General features: G+C 42.9%; 1 protein-coding gene across 3 annotated transcripts in view; it reads left to right on the top strand.

The window, feature by feature from the left end:
* Positions 1–20906, top strand: part of RNF34 (ring finger protein 34) — a 67431-nt gene that overhangs the window by 17582 nt on the left and 28943 nt on the right. For all 3 annotated transcript variants that reach the window (XM_033956048.1, XM_033956047.1, XM_033956046.1), the window contains exons 3-4: positions 4022–4426; positions 6916–6975. In XM_033956048.1, coding sequence (XP_033811939.1) covers positions 4022–4426; positions 6916–6975 — 465 coding nt within the window. The remainder of the gene's footprint in view (positions 1–4021; positions 4427–6915; positions 6976–20906) is intronic.

Here is a 20906-nt window from a genome sequence, read left to right as displayed (position 1 = left end):
GGCTTTTGATGCTGTTTTATACCATCTTTCTGGCCTCCAACCTCTAATGTTAGCTCTTGCTGTTCTTGGGGCAAAACGAGTCCATTATGAATTGGTATACAGCACAGTGCAGTAATGCTGTGAATTGCACTGATGCATCAGGCTGATTTATTTAAGAGTAATGCATACCTGAGGTTTAATGGACTGTTTCTGATAGGTTAAGGGGCTGGAGGAGTTGCCGTACAGTGAGAGATTAGAGAAACTGGGCCTCTTCTCCTTGAAAAGAGGAGACTGAGAGGGGACATGATCGAAATATTTAAGATACTGAAGGGAATAGACTTAGTAGATAAAGACAAGTTGTTCACCCTTTCTAAGGTAGAAAGAATGAGAGGGCACTCTCTAAAGTTGAAAGGGGATAGATTCAGTTCTTCTTCACCCAGAGAGTGGTAGAAATCTGGAATGCTCTTCCGGAGGGTGTTATAGGGGAAAACACCCTCCAGGGGTTCAAGACAAAGATAGACAAGTTCTGCTGAACCAGAATGTACGCATGTAAGACTGGACTCAATTAGTGCACTGGTCTTTGACCTAAGGGCCGCTGTGGGAGCGGACTGCTGGGCACGATGGACCACTGGTCTGATCGAGCAGCGGCAATTCTTATGTTCTTATTAGACTTGGCTAAACATTTCTTTTTCTCCTTTTCCATAGAGTGTTCTTTGCCCTTTAAAGAGCAGTGTAAATGGCACTTTTCTCTCCATTTTGCATATTAGAATACTGATGTAGTTTTGAAAAAACTCATAAAATCAACAAATTTTATGTAATTTACACACACTATCTTTAATTCTCCTTTTCAAAATTGATCCATAACCTGTTAACTGCATATTATGTATGTTTAATCTGTAACCCGTTCTGAGCTTGTTGGGGAGAACGGAATATAAAACGATTTAAATAAATAAAGATTTGTTTTTTAAGAGGACCAGTTCCCTAAAGAGATGTTATCAATCCTTTTTATAGCATATACCCAAGTCACACGGCTTCCACAGGAATACTTAGGTAATAATCCCTAGTGAACCCACCTGTCTGCTCATGGCAAAAGCTCTATCCATAGAGGATTACTGCCGTTAGAATTGCAAAACAGTTCTATTTACTTCTCCAATTACAATTTTCCATGGCAGGTAGCAGAGTGGGTTGCTTTGTAGTTTCACATGGCAGTGGGTGGTTTCTTGAGACTTTTACTAAGCATAAACCAGAGTAGTGACTCGGGCACCTTGGCATGCAATGCCCAGTTACAGCACTGTAGGCAAGAGCAGTTTTAGTTTTAACAGGGATATTTTATTCAGGTTTTATTTCATTAAACTTCCGTTATAGTTATATTACACAAGTGCTTCTGCTTACCTCACCCACAAAATCCTAAGTTAGAGAGCACATTGATCACTGTCCAAGAACTGAAGCAGAGCGTGACCTAGGGGTGATCGTCAGTGAGGACATGAAGGCTGCCAATCAAGTGAAGCAAGCTTCCTCCAAAGCAAGGCAAATCATAGGTTGCATACGCAGGAGTTTCGTCAGCCGTAAGCCTGAAGTCATTATGCCATTGTATAGATCCATGGTGAGACCACACCTGGAGTACTGTGTGCAATTTTGGAGGCCGCATTACCGAAAAGATGTGCTGAGACTAGAGTCGGTCCAGAGAATGGCAACCCGGATGATCGCGGGTCTCAAGGATCTCCCTTACGAGGAAAGGCTGGATAAGTTACAGCTCTACTCACTCGAGGAACGCAGAGAGAGGGGAGACCATGATCGAGACGTTCAAGTATCTCATGGGTCGTATCGAAGTGGAAGAAGATATCTTCCTTCTCAAGGGTCCCACGGCAACCAGGGGGCACCCGTGGAAAATCAGGGGAGGGAAACTGCACAGTGACACCAGGAAATTCTTTTTCACTGAAAGAGTGGTTGACCGCTGGCATAATCTTCCACTTCAGGTCACTGAGGCCAGCAGCGTGCCTGATTTTAAGGCCAAATCGGATAGATACGTGGGATCTATTCACTGAGTTAGGTGGGGAAGGGTCATTGCGGTGGGCAGACTTGATGGGCCATGGCCCTTATCTGCCGTCTATTTCTATGTTTCTATGTATCTTCTGTTTTCCCTTGCTGTAAATGTTGTTTCTCTGAATTTGTCTTACTTCTTTCTATGTACTTATAAAGTCCCACTAATATACCCATAGCACTGCCTCTAATGCAGCAGTCTCAAACTCAAACCCTTTCAGGGCCACATTTTGGATTTGTAGGTACTTGGAGGGCCGCAGAAAAAATAGTTAATGTCGTATTAAAGAAATGACAACTTTGCATGAGGTGGATAATCCAAAATGTGGATTATCTGAAATTATCAGAAGCAATTAAGGAAAGATTTATAAATTAACATAGAAACATAGAAGATGAAGATGACGGCAGAAAAGGGCTACAGCCCATCAAGTTTGCCCACTCTGCTTACCCACCCCCTGTCTATGCCCTAATGACCCAATTTCCTTATCTTGACCCTCGTAGGGATCCCACATGGGTATCCCATTTATTCTTAAAGTCTGGCACGCTGTCTGCCTCGATCACCTGCACTGGAAGCTTGTTCCAATGATCAACCACTTTCTCTGTGAAGAAAATACTTTCTGGTGTCGCCATGAAATTTTCCGCCCCTGAGTTTGAGCGGGGGCGGAAAATTTCATGGCAACACCAGAAAGTATTTCTTCACAGAGTGGTTGATCATTGGAATAAGCTTCCAGTGCAGGTGATCGAGGCAGACAGCGTGCCAGACTTTAAGAATAAATGGGATACCCATGTGGGATCCCTACGAGGGTCAAGATAAGAAAATTGGGTCATTAGGCTTAATTGCTTCTGATCATTTCAGCTATACACAGCTGAAAGCAGTGCAACATGCAGAAAGTAAAAAACTATCAAAGTATCAACTGCAAGAGACAAGATTTTGAACCAACTATTTTGAGGCCCTCGGTATTATAAAGAATGATTCTTTATGGAAAACTTGTGCCTTAAGTATCCGGTGATTGAGTCTGTAACCGTCTTCAGCTCTCATTTCCTCCAGCACCGGACACATGCACAAGCCGCACAGCCTCCAGTGGTTACCTTAAGTTCTGGAACGTTGCCCGCCTCACTGCTGTAACCTCATGCGAGCGCTTTATTGCGTCTGTACACGATTGTCCTCTCCATTCCATCTCCCAGTCGTGTATAGACGCAGGAAAGCACTTGCGTGAGGTTACAGCAGTGAGGCGGGCAATGTTCCAGAACGCAACTGCTGGACACTTAAGGCACAAGTTTTCCATAAAGAATCATTCTTTATAATACCGAGGGCCTCGCAACAGTACCTGGAAGGCTGTGAGTTTGAAACCACTGCTCTAATGGAAGAAAAATATTTAAACAGTACCTGGCATGTCAGATGTATGACTCTGCACTTAACTCCTTCACTGTAGGGACTTTAACCAATAAGACGACGCCTTTAATAATTGTTGGTGACATCATAATGTGCTCCAGGTACACTCAAGTTATCTGAGTCGGTTGAGCAGACAGTACAGAGGATTAAAAGTAAAAGTCAGCTTTCTTTTATTTAAAAGCCAATTATGTAAGTTTATTGGTGTTAGCATTTTTATGAGCACAGGAGCCCATTTCAGGGTGTGGATGAAAAAAAATTGATGCACTTCTTAAGCGCTGAAGGCAAATTGCCCACAACGTACTCGGGGCATGTGTCAAAAATCGTGACATCATAGCCAATATGGACAAATCATATGCAGTAAGTGTGTGGGAGTTTGTGAATTGCTGCTTCCCGAGATTGGGGGTTGAATCACAATGGAGCTACTGAAAGAATTTGAAAAATAGCAATAATAATTTTGACTGGTGCTGCTGTTTGTATGTTCCTTTTCCTTTTAATGTGCACTGTTATATATTTAGGTTCAGCCATAAAGCAAGTCATTGAGCATCAGGTAGCATGTTATATTCTTGAGAGATATATGACATGTCATGTCTGTCTTGATATTTATTTCCTCAGCATGTGTGTCGGGAATGCAAGCAAGATTTTTGCTCGCTGTGCTCAGTTTTACAAGAAAATCTGCGACGATGCTGTACATGTCACTTATTACAAGAAACGGCATTCCAGCGTCCCCAGTTAATGCAGCTGAAAATCAAAGATCTACGCCAGTACTTGATGCTTAGAAACATCCCTACAGAAAGCTGTCGAGAGAAAGAAGACCTGGTGGATCTTGTTTTGTGCCACTGTGGATCAGGTGCTGATGATGATATGGACACGAGTAGTGTGCATTCATCCAGGTCACAGACTTCTAGTTTTTTTACACATCCATTTTTCTCAACATACTCGGCCAGTTCTCCATCGATGGCATCATCTCAGGGAGAAAACGCTGAAAGGGAGAACCCAGGGAATGAAGCGCTTCCCCAGGTACAATATGATTTTTATGTAGACTTGCTTCTGAAAGTACTTTTTCCTTTACCATGACATTGCTTAACATAAAATGCTTAAACTTTTGAGAGAGGAACTTGTTGGGAAATATAGTAGTCTTAACAGTAAATTTAACTTTTAGGAGGGAGGTAAGAGATTTTATTACAAACAATGAAAACGGACATGCTACTGTTTTCAGACTCATGGTTTAATCTGTGCTACCTTTTAAACTTTTTTTGGGGGGGATGGAATCATCATGCGGCATTGGAGCCTTAAGTTGAAAATACCCTAATGCAAATTGTTCTAGGGCCCAAAAATCCCAGTGAAATAACCCCAGCTTTTTGTTGAAAATATTTAATCGGCCAGGAGCATTGGGCTGCAAAGACATGTCTTGATTTGGTCCCAGGATGCAAGAGCAGATCTCTGCCCCGCCCCAACCTCTTCCCCAACTTTAAGGTAGCCTTTGCTCCTTAAAAGGGCTACGCGAACATCACTTGTGGTCAAGGGGGGGTGGGGTGTCCAGGAGAGTTGCACTGTTAACTCCTGCCCAGTCCTTCACATGTTTGTTATGTTTTAATTAAAAAGTTTAATAGACCGCTTTCCTTATTCAGGCTTAAGTGGTTTAAAATTCTAAAAAATAAAAAATCAAACAATACTATAAAAACAAAGAACTCCATCAGCATAATAGAAAAGATCTAGAGAATAGTTAAGCTCTGGAACACATTTCCAGAGGTTGTGGTAAGAGTGGATAGCATAGCTGGTTTTAAGAAAGGTTTGGACAAGTTCCTGGAGGAAAAGTCCATAGTCTTATTGAGAAAGACATGGGGGAAGCCACTGCTTGCCCTGGATCGGTAGCATGGAATATTGCTACTCCTTGGGTTTTGGCCAGGTACTAGTGACCTGGATTTTAGCCACCGTGAGAACGGGCTACTGGGCTTGATGAACCATTGGTCTGACCCAGTAAGGCTATTCTTATGTTATATTCTTATCCAGTCTCAGTCACAATCACTCAACTTCTATTCTGGAAAGATCCCTTTAAAGACAGGAAAGACTGCTGGGAAGGGAGACTTGTTGTTTGGTAGTAGGATATAAGAGTTCAGTCCTCTATGGTGGATAGATGTTATTGTAAACATTATTTTATGTTTTGCTTTTTCGGACACTGTATCGGTTCAATAAAAATATTTAAACAGGAAAGACGTCTTTACATTGTTACTCAGACTAAAAGCCTCCCTAAAAAGATAAGATTTCATTAAACTCTTTAATTTTATATAGTTCTCCGTGAATTTCATGCAGAAGACTGTTCAGCCAGAAAAAAAGCCCAGTGTGCCTTAGATAACTGTGGCAGGCTTAGCTTGAAATCTTGTAGACCTCGTGTATCCATTTATTTAAATAACAGATTGGTTTTCCCATAAATATTTATGTACCAAAATGGTGCTGACCCCTAGCAGTAGTCGCCAATGGGCAGGTACTCCTGTTCAGTCCAGCGCCACATCCAAAATGGCTCGGGCCCCAAGCAGTAGTTATAATTTTAGATGAAATACTAAACTGGGTAGGAGTGACTGGCATTGCTTTTGCCAGAGGATACCCCCCTCACCAACACACACCGCTAATGATGTTTAAGGTAGCCCTTTGAAGGGGCAAGGGCTACCATAAAAATGGAGGGTAGGAATGGGCAGGGCCTTAGGCCAAGTGAGGGGGGGGGGTGAGATTCTGCTCTGGTGTCCTGGGAGCATCAGAATGCATCCTCGTAGTCCAGTGTTCTCGGGTACGTGGACTAATGCTGCTGGAGAGAGGTGACTTGCAAGCAGTGTTCTTTTACCACAAAATCCAACCTGCTGTACCAGATCCTGCAGGTTGCTGAATCCCACAGGGAATCAAGTAGTGGCAAAAGGTGATTTTTTTTTTTTTTTTTTTTTAACCATACCTTGATGAATTCAGGGAATAGTTTGACCAAGAAGATTATCATGCTCATATATTTTAAGACTGTATGCTGTTCTGTACTTATGGAAAGATTTTTATCTTTTACAGCCTAATTTTACTGAAGGTGGGGAAGGGAAGGTAGAATTAATGGGGTCTGCTTCCTCAAATGGAGAAAGAGAGCCCTCATGTGTTCCCAGTCACTTTCAGGAGGACTGGGGCTGGCCAGTAAGTCACCAATGGTAGACAAGGGCTGTCTTTTTACTTTCTCCCTTTTAATTGTCTTATAGCCACAAGAACAACAAGCTTCAGTAAATCTTATTGTGGTTTTTAAAATTGTGCCAGGTTTTAAATTGTGCTCCGCATTGAGGTGCTGTAAGTTAATCTAAACAGGCGTGATCTTGATCTAGCTTGCTTCTCTTTCGTAAACTGGCATGTCACATGAATTTGTGCTTAAAGTCCTCCATCTCCAGTATCTTTGAATCCATTACTTGTTCTATCATGATTATTTTGCCAGTTGAGTTTGAAATAATTATAGGGAAGTCATACAATTAAATTCATTTTGTGTGCAGGAAAGAAGTGAAACCACCTCCATAATTTACGAAGTAGAAGAAGAAAACAATGAAGGACAGGTGAGAATCAAAGGTTCCATCTCATTTGAAACTCATGACAAAATAGCTTTTTAATATGTTGACCAGTCAGCATACCCTGTATCATCTAATTCAACAGACCTTAGAGAGAGGACGCATGTGGGTCTGCTTTGTGCCTATATCAGAAAAATTTTCACTAAAAACTCTAAAATATACCATAGAATGCTGCGGCCAAGCTCATCTTCGCTAAAAGTAAATTTGACCATGTCTCCCCGCTCCTGGCCAAGCTCCACTGGCTTCCGATTATCGCCAGGGTCCACTATAAATGCGCCTGTTTAACTTTCAAAATCCTATATGATATCCTCCCTCCCTTTATCCCTCTTTCTTGGAATTCCTCAAACCCTAATACCACCAGATCCTCCCACAAATTAAAACTATCCTTCCCCTCGCTAAAAGGCATTTCCCACACAGGAAAGCTAGGGACCTCCCTCCACTTCAAAATCACTGAGCTCTGGAACAACCTTACCTCCCCTCTTCGGAACTTGAGCTCTCTCCAAGTTTTCCGCAAACATCTGAAAACCTGGCTTTTCTCAAAAAATGTAAGTCTCCCTCCAACTTAGGAATCAAGGAAACTCTTATATCTTGGCATCCCAAGTCCTCTAAATTTTCTTCACACTTCTACCTCTAACCCTCTGTTGTAGTTCCTTCCTATTTCTCCTACTGTAAACCGCGTCGAGCTCTACGAACGTGGAGATGATGCGGTATACAAACCTAAGGATTAGATTAGATTACACCATCACTGGGGAAGAGGGTAAAGGGGTTCCCTTCATTTTTTAATGTAGAGATGCAGCTTTCTTTCTTTATTTTTTTTAATTTCTTTATTCTTTTTCAAACTTACATCAAGTGCACAAAAAGAACAACATGAAATACTATCGTATAACACTTGAACATCATACATTATATTCTTAATATGTAAATTAATTAAAAACCCTCCCCTCTCCCATCTTTCTATACAATCATTAAAACTATCATATTCCTTCAAAATTTCAATTTCGCTACATCTTATCTTCCAATTCCCCAACCCCCCTATGTATATTATCAAAGAAAACTGATGCCTATTAAGTACAAAAATCAACCATCGGTCTCCATATCTTTAAAAATTTTTTATAACTTCCTTTCTGTATTGCAATTGCTCTTTCCATCTTGTAAATATGACACAGGGAATTCCACCAAAACGTATAATTTAGATTACTATAATTTTTCCAATTGTTAGTAATATGTTGCATAGCAACACCCGTCATTATCATCAAAAGCTTATTGTTATAAGAACATAAGAACATAAGCAATGCCTCTGCTGGGTCAGACCTGAGGTCCATCTTGCCCAGCAGTCCGCTCACGCGGCGGCCCAACAGGTCCAGGACCTGAGTAGTAATCCTCTATTTATACCCTTCTATTCCCTTTTCCAGCAGGAAAATGTCCAATCCTCTCTTAAATCCCAGTACTGTATTCTGCCCTATAACGTCCTCTGGAAGCGCATTCCAAGTGTCCACCACACGTTGGGTAAAGAAGAACTTCCTGGCATTTGTATTGAATCTGTCCCCTTTCAACTTTTCCGAATGTCCTCTTGTTCTTTTATTTTTTGAAAGTTTGAAGAATCTGTCAAAAAATAAAAGAACAAGAGGGCATTCGGAAAAGTTGAAAGGGGACAGATTCAATACAAATGCCAGGAAGTTCTTCTTTACCCAACGTGTGGTGGACACTTGGAATGCGCTTCCAGAGGACGTTATAGGGCAGAATACAGTACTGGGATTTAAGAGAGGATTGGACATTTTCCTGCTGGAAAAGGGAATAGAAGGGTATAAATAGAGGATTACTACTCAGGTCCTGGTGCTGATGATTGACTTTTTTTCCTCATAGACATACCGAACAGAACAGTATCATATGATATTTCCACATGATTTTCCAATCAGCAGTTTATTTGAGACCAAATTGAATTCCAAAAATTCCTAATGCAGGGGCAATAAAAAATTAGATGATCCAATGTCCCCACTTCTAGATTACAGTGCCAGCATCTATTAGATGGTAGAGATGCAGCTTTCTGTTGTCTAATGTGCGCCGCATACATTCTCTATCATAGCATCTTCTTGAGGGATCTTCGCTTACTAACAATTCAGTTGGTTGGTAAAGTCATCGCATTATACCTGTACTATATCTGCCTTTTTTTTTCCAGCCCTAAGCCATGCCAGTTTGTTTTTTAATTTTGTATTTAAGGAAAACATTTTCTTCTTAACAAATGCATATACATAATTTGAATGTGCTAAGAATATAATATAAATAATTTTAATTCTGATGATCTTAAGGTTGAAAAGGTGATGGCGAAAGCTAGAAAGATGCTAGACTGCATAGGAAGATGGATGGCCAGAAGGAAAAAGGAGGTATTGATGCCCCTGTATAAGACTGGGGAGACCTCATTTAGAATATTGGGTACAATTCTAGAGACCGCACCTTCAAAAATATATAAACAGGATGGAGACGGTCCAGAGGAAGGCTACTAAAATGGTCAATGGTCTTTGTCATAAGACGTATGGGGGCATACTTAAAGATCTCAATATGTATACTTTGGAGGAAAGGCAGGAGAGGGGAGATATGATAGAGACGTTTAAATACCTACGTGACATACATGTGCATGAGGCGAGTCTTTCTTTCATTTGAAAGGAAACTCCAGAGTGAGAGGGCATAGGATAAAGTTAAGAGGTGATAAGCTCAGGCGTAATCTAAGGAAATATTTTTTTTTACAGAAAGGGTGGTAGATGCGTGGAATAGGCTCCTGGTAGAGGTGGTGGAGACCAAGACTGTGTCTGAATTCAAGAAAGTGTGGGACAGGCACATGGGAATCTTTTAGGGAGAGGAGGAGATAGTGAATGCTGCAGATGGGCAGACTGGATAGGCCATTTGGCCTTTTATCTGCCATCATGACTCTTTAACTGGTGCTAGTTTCAAGCAATTTGGAGATGGGGTGTTCTTTTAAAACCTCCTGTATTTAAGGTAGTAGTCTTCATTAATCTTTTAAAGTGGGACCATTGTGGATCCAAACAAGCTAAAAGAGGACTGCCAAATATCTTTCACTTTTTTTTTTTAATATCTTTATTATGGTAACATATCAATGTTGCATGAAAGACGAGTGATATAATTCAGCACAAGAACAAACTCAGACCGTAGTACAGCACATCCAGAAAAATTCTAGAGGTAAAGGGAGAACAATATATAAACAGTATAGGATGCTAATGTCTCGCATCCTCAAATCAACACAATTTCATACAAGAAATATTTCCATAACATAATAAAGGAAAGGAAATAATGAAATGTCTTAGAAGTCGCACCCATGTTGCACATTTTCATACAATCATCATCAGAAACCCTAATCTAGTCAGCCAGAACACTCGCATCCATCCCACCCAGTACCACCATCCCAGCCCCAAAACTCACCAGCCATACTCCCAACAAGCATCACACACGCACTTCCCACACATACTAATCCCCCATCCTGAGTTGCCCATATCAAGGTAAGGACAAATATAGAGGTTAGCATGATTTCCTTCAAAACTCTTGTATTAGTAACAAAAGTTAAGCACTGCTGCCATAGAAACCAGTAACAAAGACATTCAGTAGTCTGTCATGTCCCCTTTAGACTAATTTCAAATCTCACCACTTGCTTCATCATGGAACCCCAGACATTGGAAAGGGGGGGGGGGTCTATGTCCTCTTAAGATAACCACCTTTACCTACAGCAAGACTAAGGTGACAAATCTGCAGGCAGACTGATACCTGACATTCTGATAAGTCATTGATCCCCCAGCAGGAAGGTCATATAGTCCCATGAATGAGGAAGGGCATGTGTCCAAATTGTCAGCCTAGGGCACTTGAGAAAAGTATGAAGAAAAGTGCCCACATGAATTTTACATCGACTACAGTGGGGATCAGGCCACAAATCTATTGGCGAACCCCTCACTCGGGTGAAATAAGCCCAATTCAAGAGTTTAAAATGAGTTTCCTGCAAGATTGAGGCCTTAAAGCCCAATTCAAGAGCTTAAAATATCTCCTGCATCTATTAGCGACTGATCCAGTTTTCGTTCCCAATACCTTGCCAGTTGGGTTATGCTAGAAGTGTCTAGGGTGTCCTTAGCCACATTATACCACAATGATAATTTGTTAAAAGTACTGGGTAATATGAAAAATATTCTTATCCGGTTTAGTACCTTCCACCAGGAAGCCCCATTGCATCTAGAGTTGTACATAATAATGCTTGGCTTGTAAGTAAACCCAAAAATGAGAAGTGGGAAGTACCCACTTCTCTCTTGTTTGGTCAAAAGAAGGAAATTGAATCATGCTCCTGTATGGGTGGAGTGTAAGGGTCTCAGGATACAATCTGGTAGAAGATTTTGGCGTTTAAATGAATCTCTTTTAGGGGACCCTATTATATTGCAAGAAGTGCGGGATTCTATTGTGGAATATATACACATAAATGATAATGGGGAAGTAGGAGATGGGATCCTTTGGGATGCCTTGAAGGCGGTAATTAGGGGTATTTTTGTTAAATGGGGAGCCCGTAAAAAAAGGGATAGAGCTAGGCGCTCTTTGGGCCTCCGTGAACGATTGATGGAATTAGAAAAACAACATAAATCTGATCCCTGTCCCAGGGTATATGAGGAATTGAGTAAGGCACGGTTGGACTTACATCAACTACAACTTGAGGATTTAGCATTTAGGAAGACGCAATTGAAACAGGCTTTGTTTGAGAATGGAAATCGGTCTAGCGCTATGCTGGCCCGATACTTACGAGCCCGTAAGGTTTCCACTACCATACAGTGCATTCGTGGTACAGAGGGGGGACAGATATAGGACTGATAAAGATATTCAAAAACGATTTGTAACTTTCTTTGCAGAGTTGTATGGTGGGGACACCTTGAATAAGGGATCTGAGATTACTGACTTTCTGAACATGGTTCCGTTGCCTAGACTATCTGTTTCGGAACAGGAGGGGTTGGATCTTCCAATAACGGAGGGGGAAGTGTTAGGGGTTATAAAGGGTTTAAAAGGGGGTAAATCTCCGGGCTTGGATGGGCTGCCGAATGTGTTCTATAAGACTTTTAGAGAGCAGATTATTTCCTTGCTGATAAGGGTTGGTAATGGGGTGCGAGATGGGGGCTCTCTGTCTTCTTCCATGGGAGAGGCAGGGATTACGGTTTTGTTAAAACCAAGAAAGGATCCAGAGCAGTGTGGAGCATATCGTCCCATCTCCTTATTAAACGTAGATGCCAAAATTTTGGCCAAAGTGTTGGCTTTGAGATTGGGACGGGTGTTACCGGAACTTGTCCATGTTGATCAGGCTGGATTTATCCAGAGGCGTCAAGTGGGAGATAATATTCATCGAACATTACATTTGATTTGGGAGGCCCAGCAACAGCATAATAAAATGGTCTTACTATCAATAGATGCTGAAAAGGCCTTTGATCAAGTGAGCTGGGAATTTTTGTGTGCAGTCATGGACAGGATGGGCATAGGGGGAATGTTTGAGAGATGGATACGGATTTTTTATTTGGGGCCCAGAGCTTGTATTAAAATTAATGGATTTTATACAGATTTTTAAAATATTTTTAGAGGGACTAGACAGGGTTGTCCATTATCCCCTTTACTATTTGCTTTGTATTTAGAACCCTTGGCTTGTTATATTCGAGAATTGGGAACAATTAGGGGAATTCATTTGGGGGGGAGGGAACATAAATTAGCGTTATTTGCGGGTGACATTCTGTTATATGTGAAGGATCCGGAGGTTTCCTTTCCTGAGATCCTTGAAGTGTTTAGAAAATTTAGAGGTATATCTGGCTTTACAATCAACATGGACAAGTCCGAGTTCTTGAACATTTCCTTGGAGGAGGAGGAGGCAATGTGGTTGGTTGATAACTTCCCGGTGCGGCGAGCAGGGGCTCATATTCGTTATTTAGGTATTCTGATTCCTACTGATTTATCGCGTCTTTATGACCTTAATTATTCTAGGATAGTACGTTTAGTGCGGCTGGATATGCAAACTTGGAAGGGGCTATGGTTGTCCTGGTGGGGACGTATTGCGGTTATCAAAATTAATATCTTACCCCGTTTATTATTTTTATTTCAAACACTCCCTATTGAGGTAAACGATTATTGAAGGTATTGCATAAGGAATTTCGCTTTTTTATCTGGCAAGGGAAGCACCCCAGGTTGAGTCAACAGGTGCTTTGGTCTGCTCGGGAAGACGGGGGTAGGGCAATGCCTAATTTGTATTGGTACTATGAAGCGGCACAACTTCGCTTTATACTTGATTGGAGGATAGCGGTATTTAAGCCTGGGGTTCAAATAGAGCAAAGTTATGTTCCTCATTGTGCCCTACACACTTGGTTGTGGTCTTCTCTGTCGGTGTCTGAGCAGTTGCAGGGACAACGGAATCCATTTTTTGTCATCTGATACGGGTTTGGGGTTCCCTGTGTCAAAAGGAGAGGGGTGATAGAGGGGTTTCTACTCTTGCTCCACTTGCGGGGGAACCGCGGTTTCGTGCAGGAATGGAAAGGGGGGCTTTTCGGAGATGGGAATCTCAGGGTGTTACTATATTTAGGGATGTACTTATTGGGGTTTTTTTTGCCTACTTTTGAGGGGTTAGTGGCTAAAAAGCCAGGGTTGGGGGGTGAATTTTTTGCATATATGCAGTTGAGGCATTTTTTGATTTCGGTTGGTTGGGATAAGGGAATTCCTCAGGGATCTGAACATTTGGAAAATTTATGGGTGTTATTGAGTAGAGTGCCGAGACCGATTTCCATTCTATATAAATTTTTGCGAGGTAGGGAGGTGATTTCCCTTCCTTTCAAGCTACATTGGGAACGGGACCTTCGTCTTCAATTTTCTGTAGAGGATTGGTCCCGTATTTGTGCTGAGGTGCAGAGCTTCTCATTGTATTTTAGTGCAAGAAAATGCATATAAAATCTTAACACGCTGGTATTATACACCTGAACGGTTACATTTTATGTACCCACTGGTTCCTGATTCCTGCTGCAGATGTGGTAGGGGTCCTGGTTCTTTTTTGCATATTTGGTGGGAGTGTGGGGTGATCCAGAAATTTTGGATGCTGGTTACTCACTCTTTGTCAGTGTGGATCCAGGATCCCATACAGATTTTACCCCAGGTGTGTCTGCTCGGGTTGCATAATGTTAGAAACGCTCCTTGGCAGACAAAATTGGTCCGAATGGGGTTGGCAGCAGCCAAATGTTTGATAGCGCAGTATTGGAAGAAGTTAGTTGCTCCATCAGAGGAGGAATGGTTGGAAAAATTACGAAAACTCGCCCAGATGGAATGCTTAGCTGCTCAGCACTATGGTTATTATGAACATCAGAAGCGGACTTGGGACAACATATTTCATTGTATTTGATCCTATCTTTTTGTTGAGTGGGAGGGGGGGATTGGGGGGGAGGGGTGGGGTGGTTGTTTGGGAATCTCTTTGAAGAACCAACAAGGGGACTTCCTCATAGTGTGTATTTTGTTGATTCCTCTTTTTATTTTATTTTATTTTATGATGGGTTGAAGGATTGGAGTGTACTAGTGAACTGTTTACTTTTTATGCTATATTGAGTGGCTGTAGTATTCTACAGTAATGTACTTGTGGTGATTATATTGTTTTCTCTTTATTATAAAATTCTAATAAAAATTGAAAAATAAAAAAAAAGAAGGAAATTGACATCCCCCCTGCCCCCCCCCCCCGCTTCCAAGAGATGAAAAAGAATGGAACAGCCCCTCACTGCTCACAAAGAAAAGAGGAAAACCCCCAATCCCGGAGAGATATGAGGATTACCCACATATCCTAAAAGTGGAGATGCCCATGCGGACCTACCCTGCCTCTTTCGCCACTAGTCCCAGGTAGCTCGAAAGGGTTTAAGAAATAAGATGAAATCGACAGGTAGGGTGAGACCCGCTTTAATATGCAGTAGATTAAGAAAACCATACGAACCGTTGTATCTTAAAATTATTGTCCTTGGCCAACAGGGCCTTGCACAACCTCTTTCAGAACCAAATGCTCGCCTCCTCAATATATTATTATTTTAGCTATTAAGAACATAGTGCATTCCTGGAAGAATTTATCAAAAGTAGAATTCACGGTCTGGTGGAACACTGTATGCATCACTACCAAATTTAAAGGTGCAATCGCAGGAAAACATCAATCAAATGGTGAATTTTTTAAATCTGGAGCCCTGTCCAAAATTACTGCGTTATGGACCATTGATATACAATAATTTAGAATAGTGTTCTTCAACCACTGGTCCATGGACTGGTGCCGGTCCACAGAAATTTCCTGCCGGTCCACAGGGCCGGCATGTGCATCAGGCCCAAAACTGTGTTCTTCAACTGCCGGTCCATGGTGCAAACGATGCATTGTTAATAAGATTATATTATGTATATACAGTGGTACCTCAGTTTACGAATGCACTAGTTTGCGAGTGTTTTGCAAGACGAGTAAAACATTCGCAAACTTGGTACCTCGTAAACCGAGCTTGCCTCGCTGTACGAGCACCCCACCCCCGTGATTCGGCATCCCCCACAGCGATCCGGCATCCCCCCGCTCGCGTTGCCCCCCCTCCACCGCGATCCTACTTCCCCCCTCCCCCCCCCCCCCCCCGAGCAGTCAATGACACCCTTTACCCGACTTGGCACCAGTGCCGGTGCCCCAAAATCCTCCCTCTTTTGGCGCGGCCTGGGCTGGGCAGTGCTTTGGAGATCCTCCTTCTGGGCTGGGCTGGGCTGGGCTGGACTGGCTTTGAGCATTTGCGCATGCTCAAAGCCTTCTGGTCTCGCTCTCAATCTCGGAGAGAGCGAGACCAGAAGGCTTTGAGCATGCGCAAATGCTCAAAGCCAGTCCAGCCCAGCCCAGCCCAGCCCAGAAGAAGGAGGATCTCCGACGCACCGCCCAGCCGCGCCAGAAGAGGGAGGATCTTCGGGCACCGGCACTGGTGCCAAGTCGGGTAAAGGATGTCATTGACTGCTCAGGGGGGGGGGAGTAGGATCACGGTGGAGGGGGGGGCAACACGAGCGGGGGGGGGGATTGGAACAGCGTCGGATTCCTCAAGGGGGGGGAGAATGGAGCAGCGTCGGTAGCCTCGGGGGGGGGGAGGAGGAGGTGGAACCAATCAAAGCAGTTTCCCTTACTTCCTATGGGAAACTTGCTTTGATATACGAGCAATTTGGTTTACGAGCATGCTTCTGGAACGAATTATGCTCGTAAACCAAGGTTCCACTGTATATGAAAAATGAATGGAAAAAATAGTGTTAGAATAAGGACTATGGGGGGCAGGGTCTGGCCCATGACTTAGCCCAATGTTCTTCAACTGCCGGTCTGCAGACCAATGCTGGTCCACAAAATCTAATCTAATCTAAACCTTAAGTTTATATACCGCATCATCTCCATGAGAATGGAGCTCGACACGGTTTACAAGAACTTAAAATAGTGGGTAGAGAAGAAGAAAAAGGATTACATGAACTTATGTGTAGAAGGGGGAGAGAAAGGAGGGAAGGATAAATAATTCTTTTATTTCTGCCGGTCCTTAGGTGTAAAAAGGTTGAAGAACACTGATTTAGAACATATTACTTAAGACATATAGGGCTTCTTTTATTAAGCCACGCTAGCGGGGTTAACGAGTGTGACTTTTTTTCTTCACGTGCTAACCCCCGCGCTGGCCTAAAAATTACCACCTGCTCAAGAGGAGGTGGTAGCAGTTAGCGCGGCCGGAGGTTTAGAGCGCGGTATTACACGCGTTAAACTGCTAGCGCGCCTTTGTAAAAGGAGCCCATAATGATTACTTTTTGTTGGGTTAACATGATGCTCGTTGAGTGTACTCCTTCTTACTCACAATATTTCTCCTTCACTTTGTATTACTTCATGTATGTTATTACATAATCGTATGTATATACTATCATGATTTGTACAGTTAAATGGTAAGTCTGTTAATTTATATCATAATAAAATCTATTAAAAAAACAACAAAACATATGGGTGGCTCCAGGCTTTGATCAAAGTAATGAGAAAAAATTTCTGTACACACAGAGAAAATTCATGAACCCCCTAGAACATTGCCTTCGAAGTATGAACCCTTTTCTTTAAAGTTTATCTCAGACTCGCCTTAAATATCTCGCTGTCTTATCTACCGATGGAATTCACTCCCCTAACATCATGTCCCTTGTACATCAGTCTAGAACTACAAGTATGTATTGCCCCTGATTTTTGTACCCTGCTTAGAAGTATGATAAGCAGAATAACAAAGTTTAAATAAACGTGGAAACTTGGATACATTCAGCCCCCCCCAGGACTTTGCTAAGAATGAGCTTGATGTAGGCAATACGGGCAGTCTTTATCGCGTCACAAGAATCTCCTCACCAAAGCCTTGAACTCGAGTTCATCCCTCCTCTTAATCCATATGGGTAGAACCTGGCGAGGGTACAATATTTTAGGCAGTATTACTATCTTAAGCAATGCTACCCTACCCAAGAGGGACAAGGGTAGCAAGGGTAGGGACAAGGGTAGAAGCTGATCCAACCTGATCAGCTTCTTTGAATGGGTGACGAGGAAGCTGGATGTTGGTGAGTCCCTGGACATCGTCTACCTGGATTTCAGCAAAGCATTTGATAGCGTACCACACCGCAGGTTGCTGAGCAAGATGAGTTCTTTAGGTTTGGGCGACACATTGATCAAATGGGTTGGGAACTGGCTTGGAGGTAGGCTTCAGAGGGTAGTGGTGAATGGCACCCCCTCCGAAATGTCAGAGGTGATAAGTGGAGTGCCACAGGGCTCCGTCCTGGGCCCGATCTTGTTCAACATCTATATAAGAGACTTGACAGAAGGGCTCTGAGGTAGAATAACATTATTCGCCGATGATGCCAAACTAAGCAATGTAGTGAGCAAAAACACAACAGACAAAAATTCAATGGTAGACGATATGATGCATGACCTACTTCTACTGGAGCGCTGGTCTAGGTCCTGGCAACTCAGTTTCAATGCCAAAAAATGCAAAGTCATGCACCTGGGAAGCCGAAATCCATGCAAGATTTACACCCTAAATGGCGAGATCTTGACAAGAACTGAAGCAGAAAGAGACTTAGGGGTGATTGTCAGGGAAGACATGAAGTCTGCAAATCAAGTAGAGCAAGCTTCATCCAAAGCAAGGCAAATCATAGGTTGCATACGCAGGAGTTTCGTCAGCCGTAAACTTGAAGTCATTATGCCACTGTATAGATCCATGGTGAGACCGTACCTAGAGTACTGTGTGCAATTCTGGAGGCCACATTACCGCAAGGATGTGCTGAGACTGGAATCGGTCTAGAGAATGGCCACCAGGATGGTCTCGGGACTCAAGGAGCTCCCATACGAGGAGCAGTTAGGGAAGTTGCAGCTCTACTCACTCAAGGAACGTAGAGAGAGGGGAGATATGATCGAGACATTCAAGTATCTCACGGGCCGCATCGAGGTGGAAGAGGATATCTTCTTTTTCAAGGGTCCCGAGGCAACAAGGGGGCATCAGTGGAAAGTCAGGGGCGGGAAACTGCACGGTGACACTAGGAAGTTCTTCACCGAAAGGGTGGTTGATCGCTGGAATAGTCTTCCACTACAGGTTATTGAGGCCAGCAGCGTGCCAGATTTTACGGCCAGATGGGACAGACATGTGGGATCTATCCGCAAAGATAGATAGGGAGGGTCATTGGAGTGGGCAGACTTGATGGGCCATGGCCCTTATCTGCCGTCTATTTCTATGTTTCTATATTTCTATGTTAAGGGGAGATCCATCCATTTCATACACAGTCCCTTTAGCTGTGTAAGGACCCTTGATATGTTTTGCTGGAGGGATAAAGATAGATCCCCCAAGTACTTAAGTGAGTGAGTCAAGGGCTTAATAGGTAACTCATCATACCACAGCTCCCAGCCTCTGCCACGTAAAGGCAAAACATCCAATTTACTGCGGTTTACCCTAAATCCCGAAAAAGTAGCAAGTAGTTGTACCCATTGTAAATACTGAGGTAAGTTAATGGGAGCACGATTTACATACAGAAGCATGTCTTTGGCGAACACTTAGCCTACGTTCTTGGGATGCTACCCGGATGCCTTCCAAATTGGGGTTCTGCTGTATTCGTGCCACCAAAAGCTCCAGTGCCGATACAAATAATAAAGGGGACAGTGGGCACTCCTGACGTGTCCCCCTCCAAAGTTCAAACAGTAAGGTCAACTTGCCATTTATCATAAGCTGGGCCTGAGGTTTATGGTACAATGCCTGCACTCATTCCACAAATCTACCCCCAATCCCAGATTTGTTTAACATAAAAACATAGTAACATAGTAGATGACGGCAGATAAAGACCCGAATGGTCCATCCAGTCTGCCCAACCTGATTCAATTTAAATTTTTTATTTTTTAAAATTTTTCTTCTTAGCTATTTCTGGGCAAGAATCCAAAGCTTTACCTGGTACTGTGCTTGGGTTCCAACTGCCAAAATCTCTGTTAAGACTTACTCCAGCCCATCTACACTCTCCCAGCCATTGAAGCCCTCCCCTGCCCATCCTCCACCAAACGGCCATACACAGACACAGACCGTGCAAGTCTGCCCAGTAACTAGTCTAGTTCAATATTTAATATTATTTTCTGATTCTAAATCTTCTGTGTTCATCCCACGCTTCTTTGAACTCAGTCACAGTTTTACTCTCCACCACCTCTCTCGGGAGCGCATTCCAGGCATCCACTACCCTCTCCGTAAAGTAGAATTTCCTAACATTGCCCCTGAATCTACCACCCCTCAACCTCAAATTATGTCCTCTGGTTTTACCATTTTCCTTTCTCTGGAAAAGATTTTGTTCTACGTTAATACCCTTCAAGTATTTGAACGTCTGAATCATATCTCCCCTGTCTCTCCTTTCCTCTAGGGTATACATATTCAGGGCTTCCAGTCTCTCCTCATACATCTTCTGGCGCAAGCCTCCTATCATTTTCGTCGCCCTCCTCTGGACTGCCTCAAGTCTTCTTACGTCTTTCGCCAGATACGGTCTCCAAAACTGAACACAATACTCCAAGTGGGGCCTCACCAATGACCTGTACAGGGGCATCAACACCTTCTTCCTCCTTCTACTGACCACGCCTCTCTTTATACAGCCCAGCATCCTACTGGCAGCATTCAGGAAACACTATCAAATGCCTTCTCAATATCTAAACTGGCCCAAACCACCTCAGTATCCCATCCCTTAGACTCTTGTATCGCTAATATGGTCTTACAAAGGTTCAAGGATGCATATCGACCAGGCCACAAATCCCACTTGATCCTCGCCCACCTGGAGAGGCAGATAGTTCAGCCGTTTTGCCAAAATGGCCGCCAGGAGTTTGACATCCTGTGGATGGGCTGGGGAGGGCTTCAATGGCTAGGAGGGTGTAGATGGGCTGGAATGAGATTTGACAGAGACTTCGACAGTTGGAACCCAAGCACAGTACCGGGTATAGCTTTGGATTCGTGCTCAGAAATAGCTAAGAAGAAAAATTTTAAAAATTTAAATTGAATCAGGTTGGGCAGACTGGATGGACCATTCGGGTCTTATTTGCCGTCATCTACTATGTTACTATGTATGTTACTATGATTCAGAAGGGATATTGGCCTATATGACACCAGTTGTTCAGTGTCTTTACCGGGCTTGTGGAGTAAGATGATGTGGGCCATGTTGGATCTACCTATATTGCCTACCACAGATGCATCTGTGAAAATAGATTGCAGAGGCTGCACAGCCATATCATTAAGAATTTTATAAAATTCTAGTCTCATACCATCTGGACCTGGAGCTTTGGGGGTCAGTTTCCTAATGGTCAATCTAATCTCTTCAGATGTGAATGGTTTGTTTAAAGCCCCCAACTGTTCTGCTGTCGAAGAGGGAAA

The sequence above is a fragment of the Geotrypetes seraphini genome, chromosome 8, assembly GCF_902459505.1.
Source record: "Geotrypetes seraphini chromosome 8, aGeoSer1.1, whole genome shotgun sequence".
Classification (NCBI taxonomy): Eukaryota; Metazoa; Chordata; class Amphibia; order Gymnophiona; family Dermophiidae; genus Geotrypetes; species Geotrypetes seraphini.
Note: the sequence above shows the minus strand (reverse complement) of the source record. Positions and strands in the feature narration are given on the sequence as shown.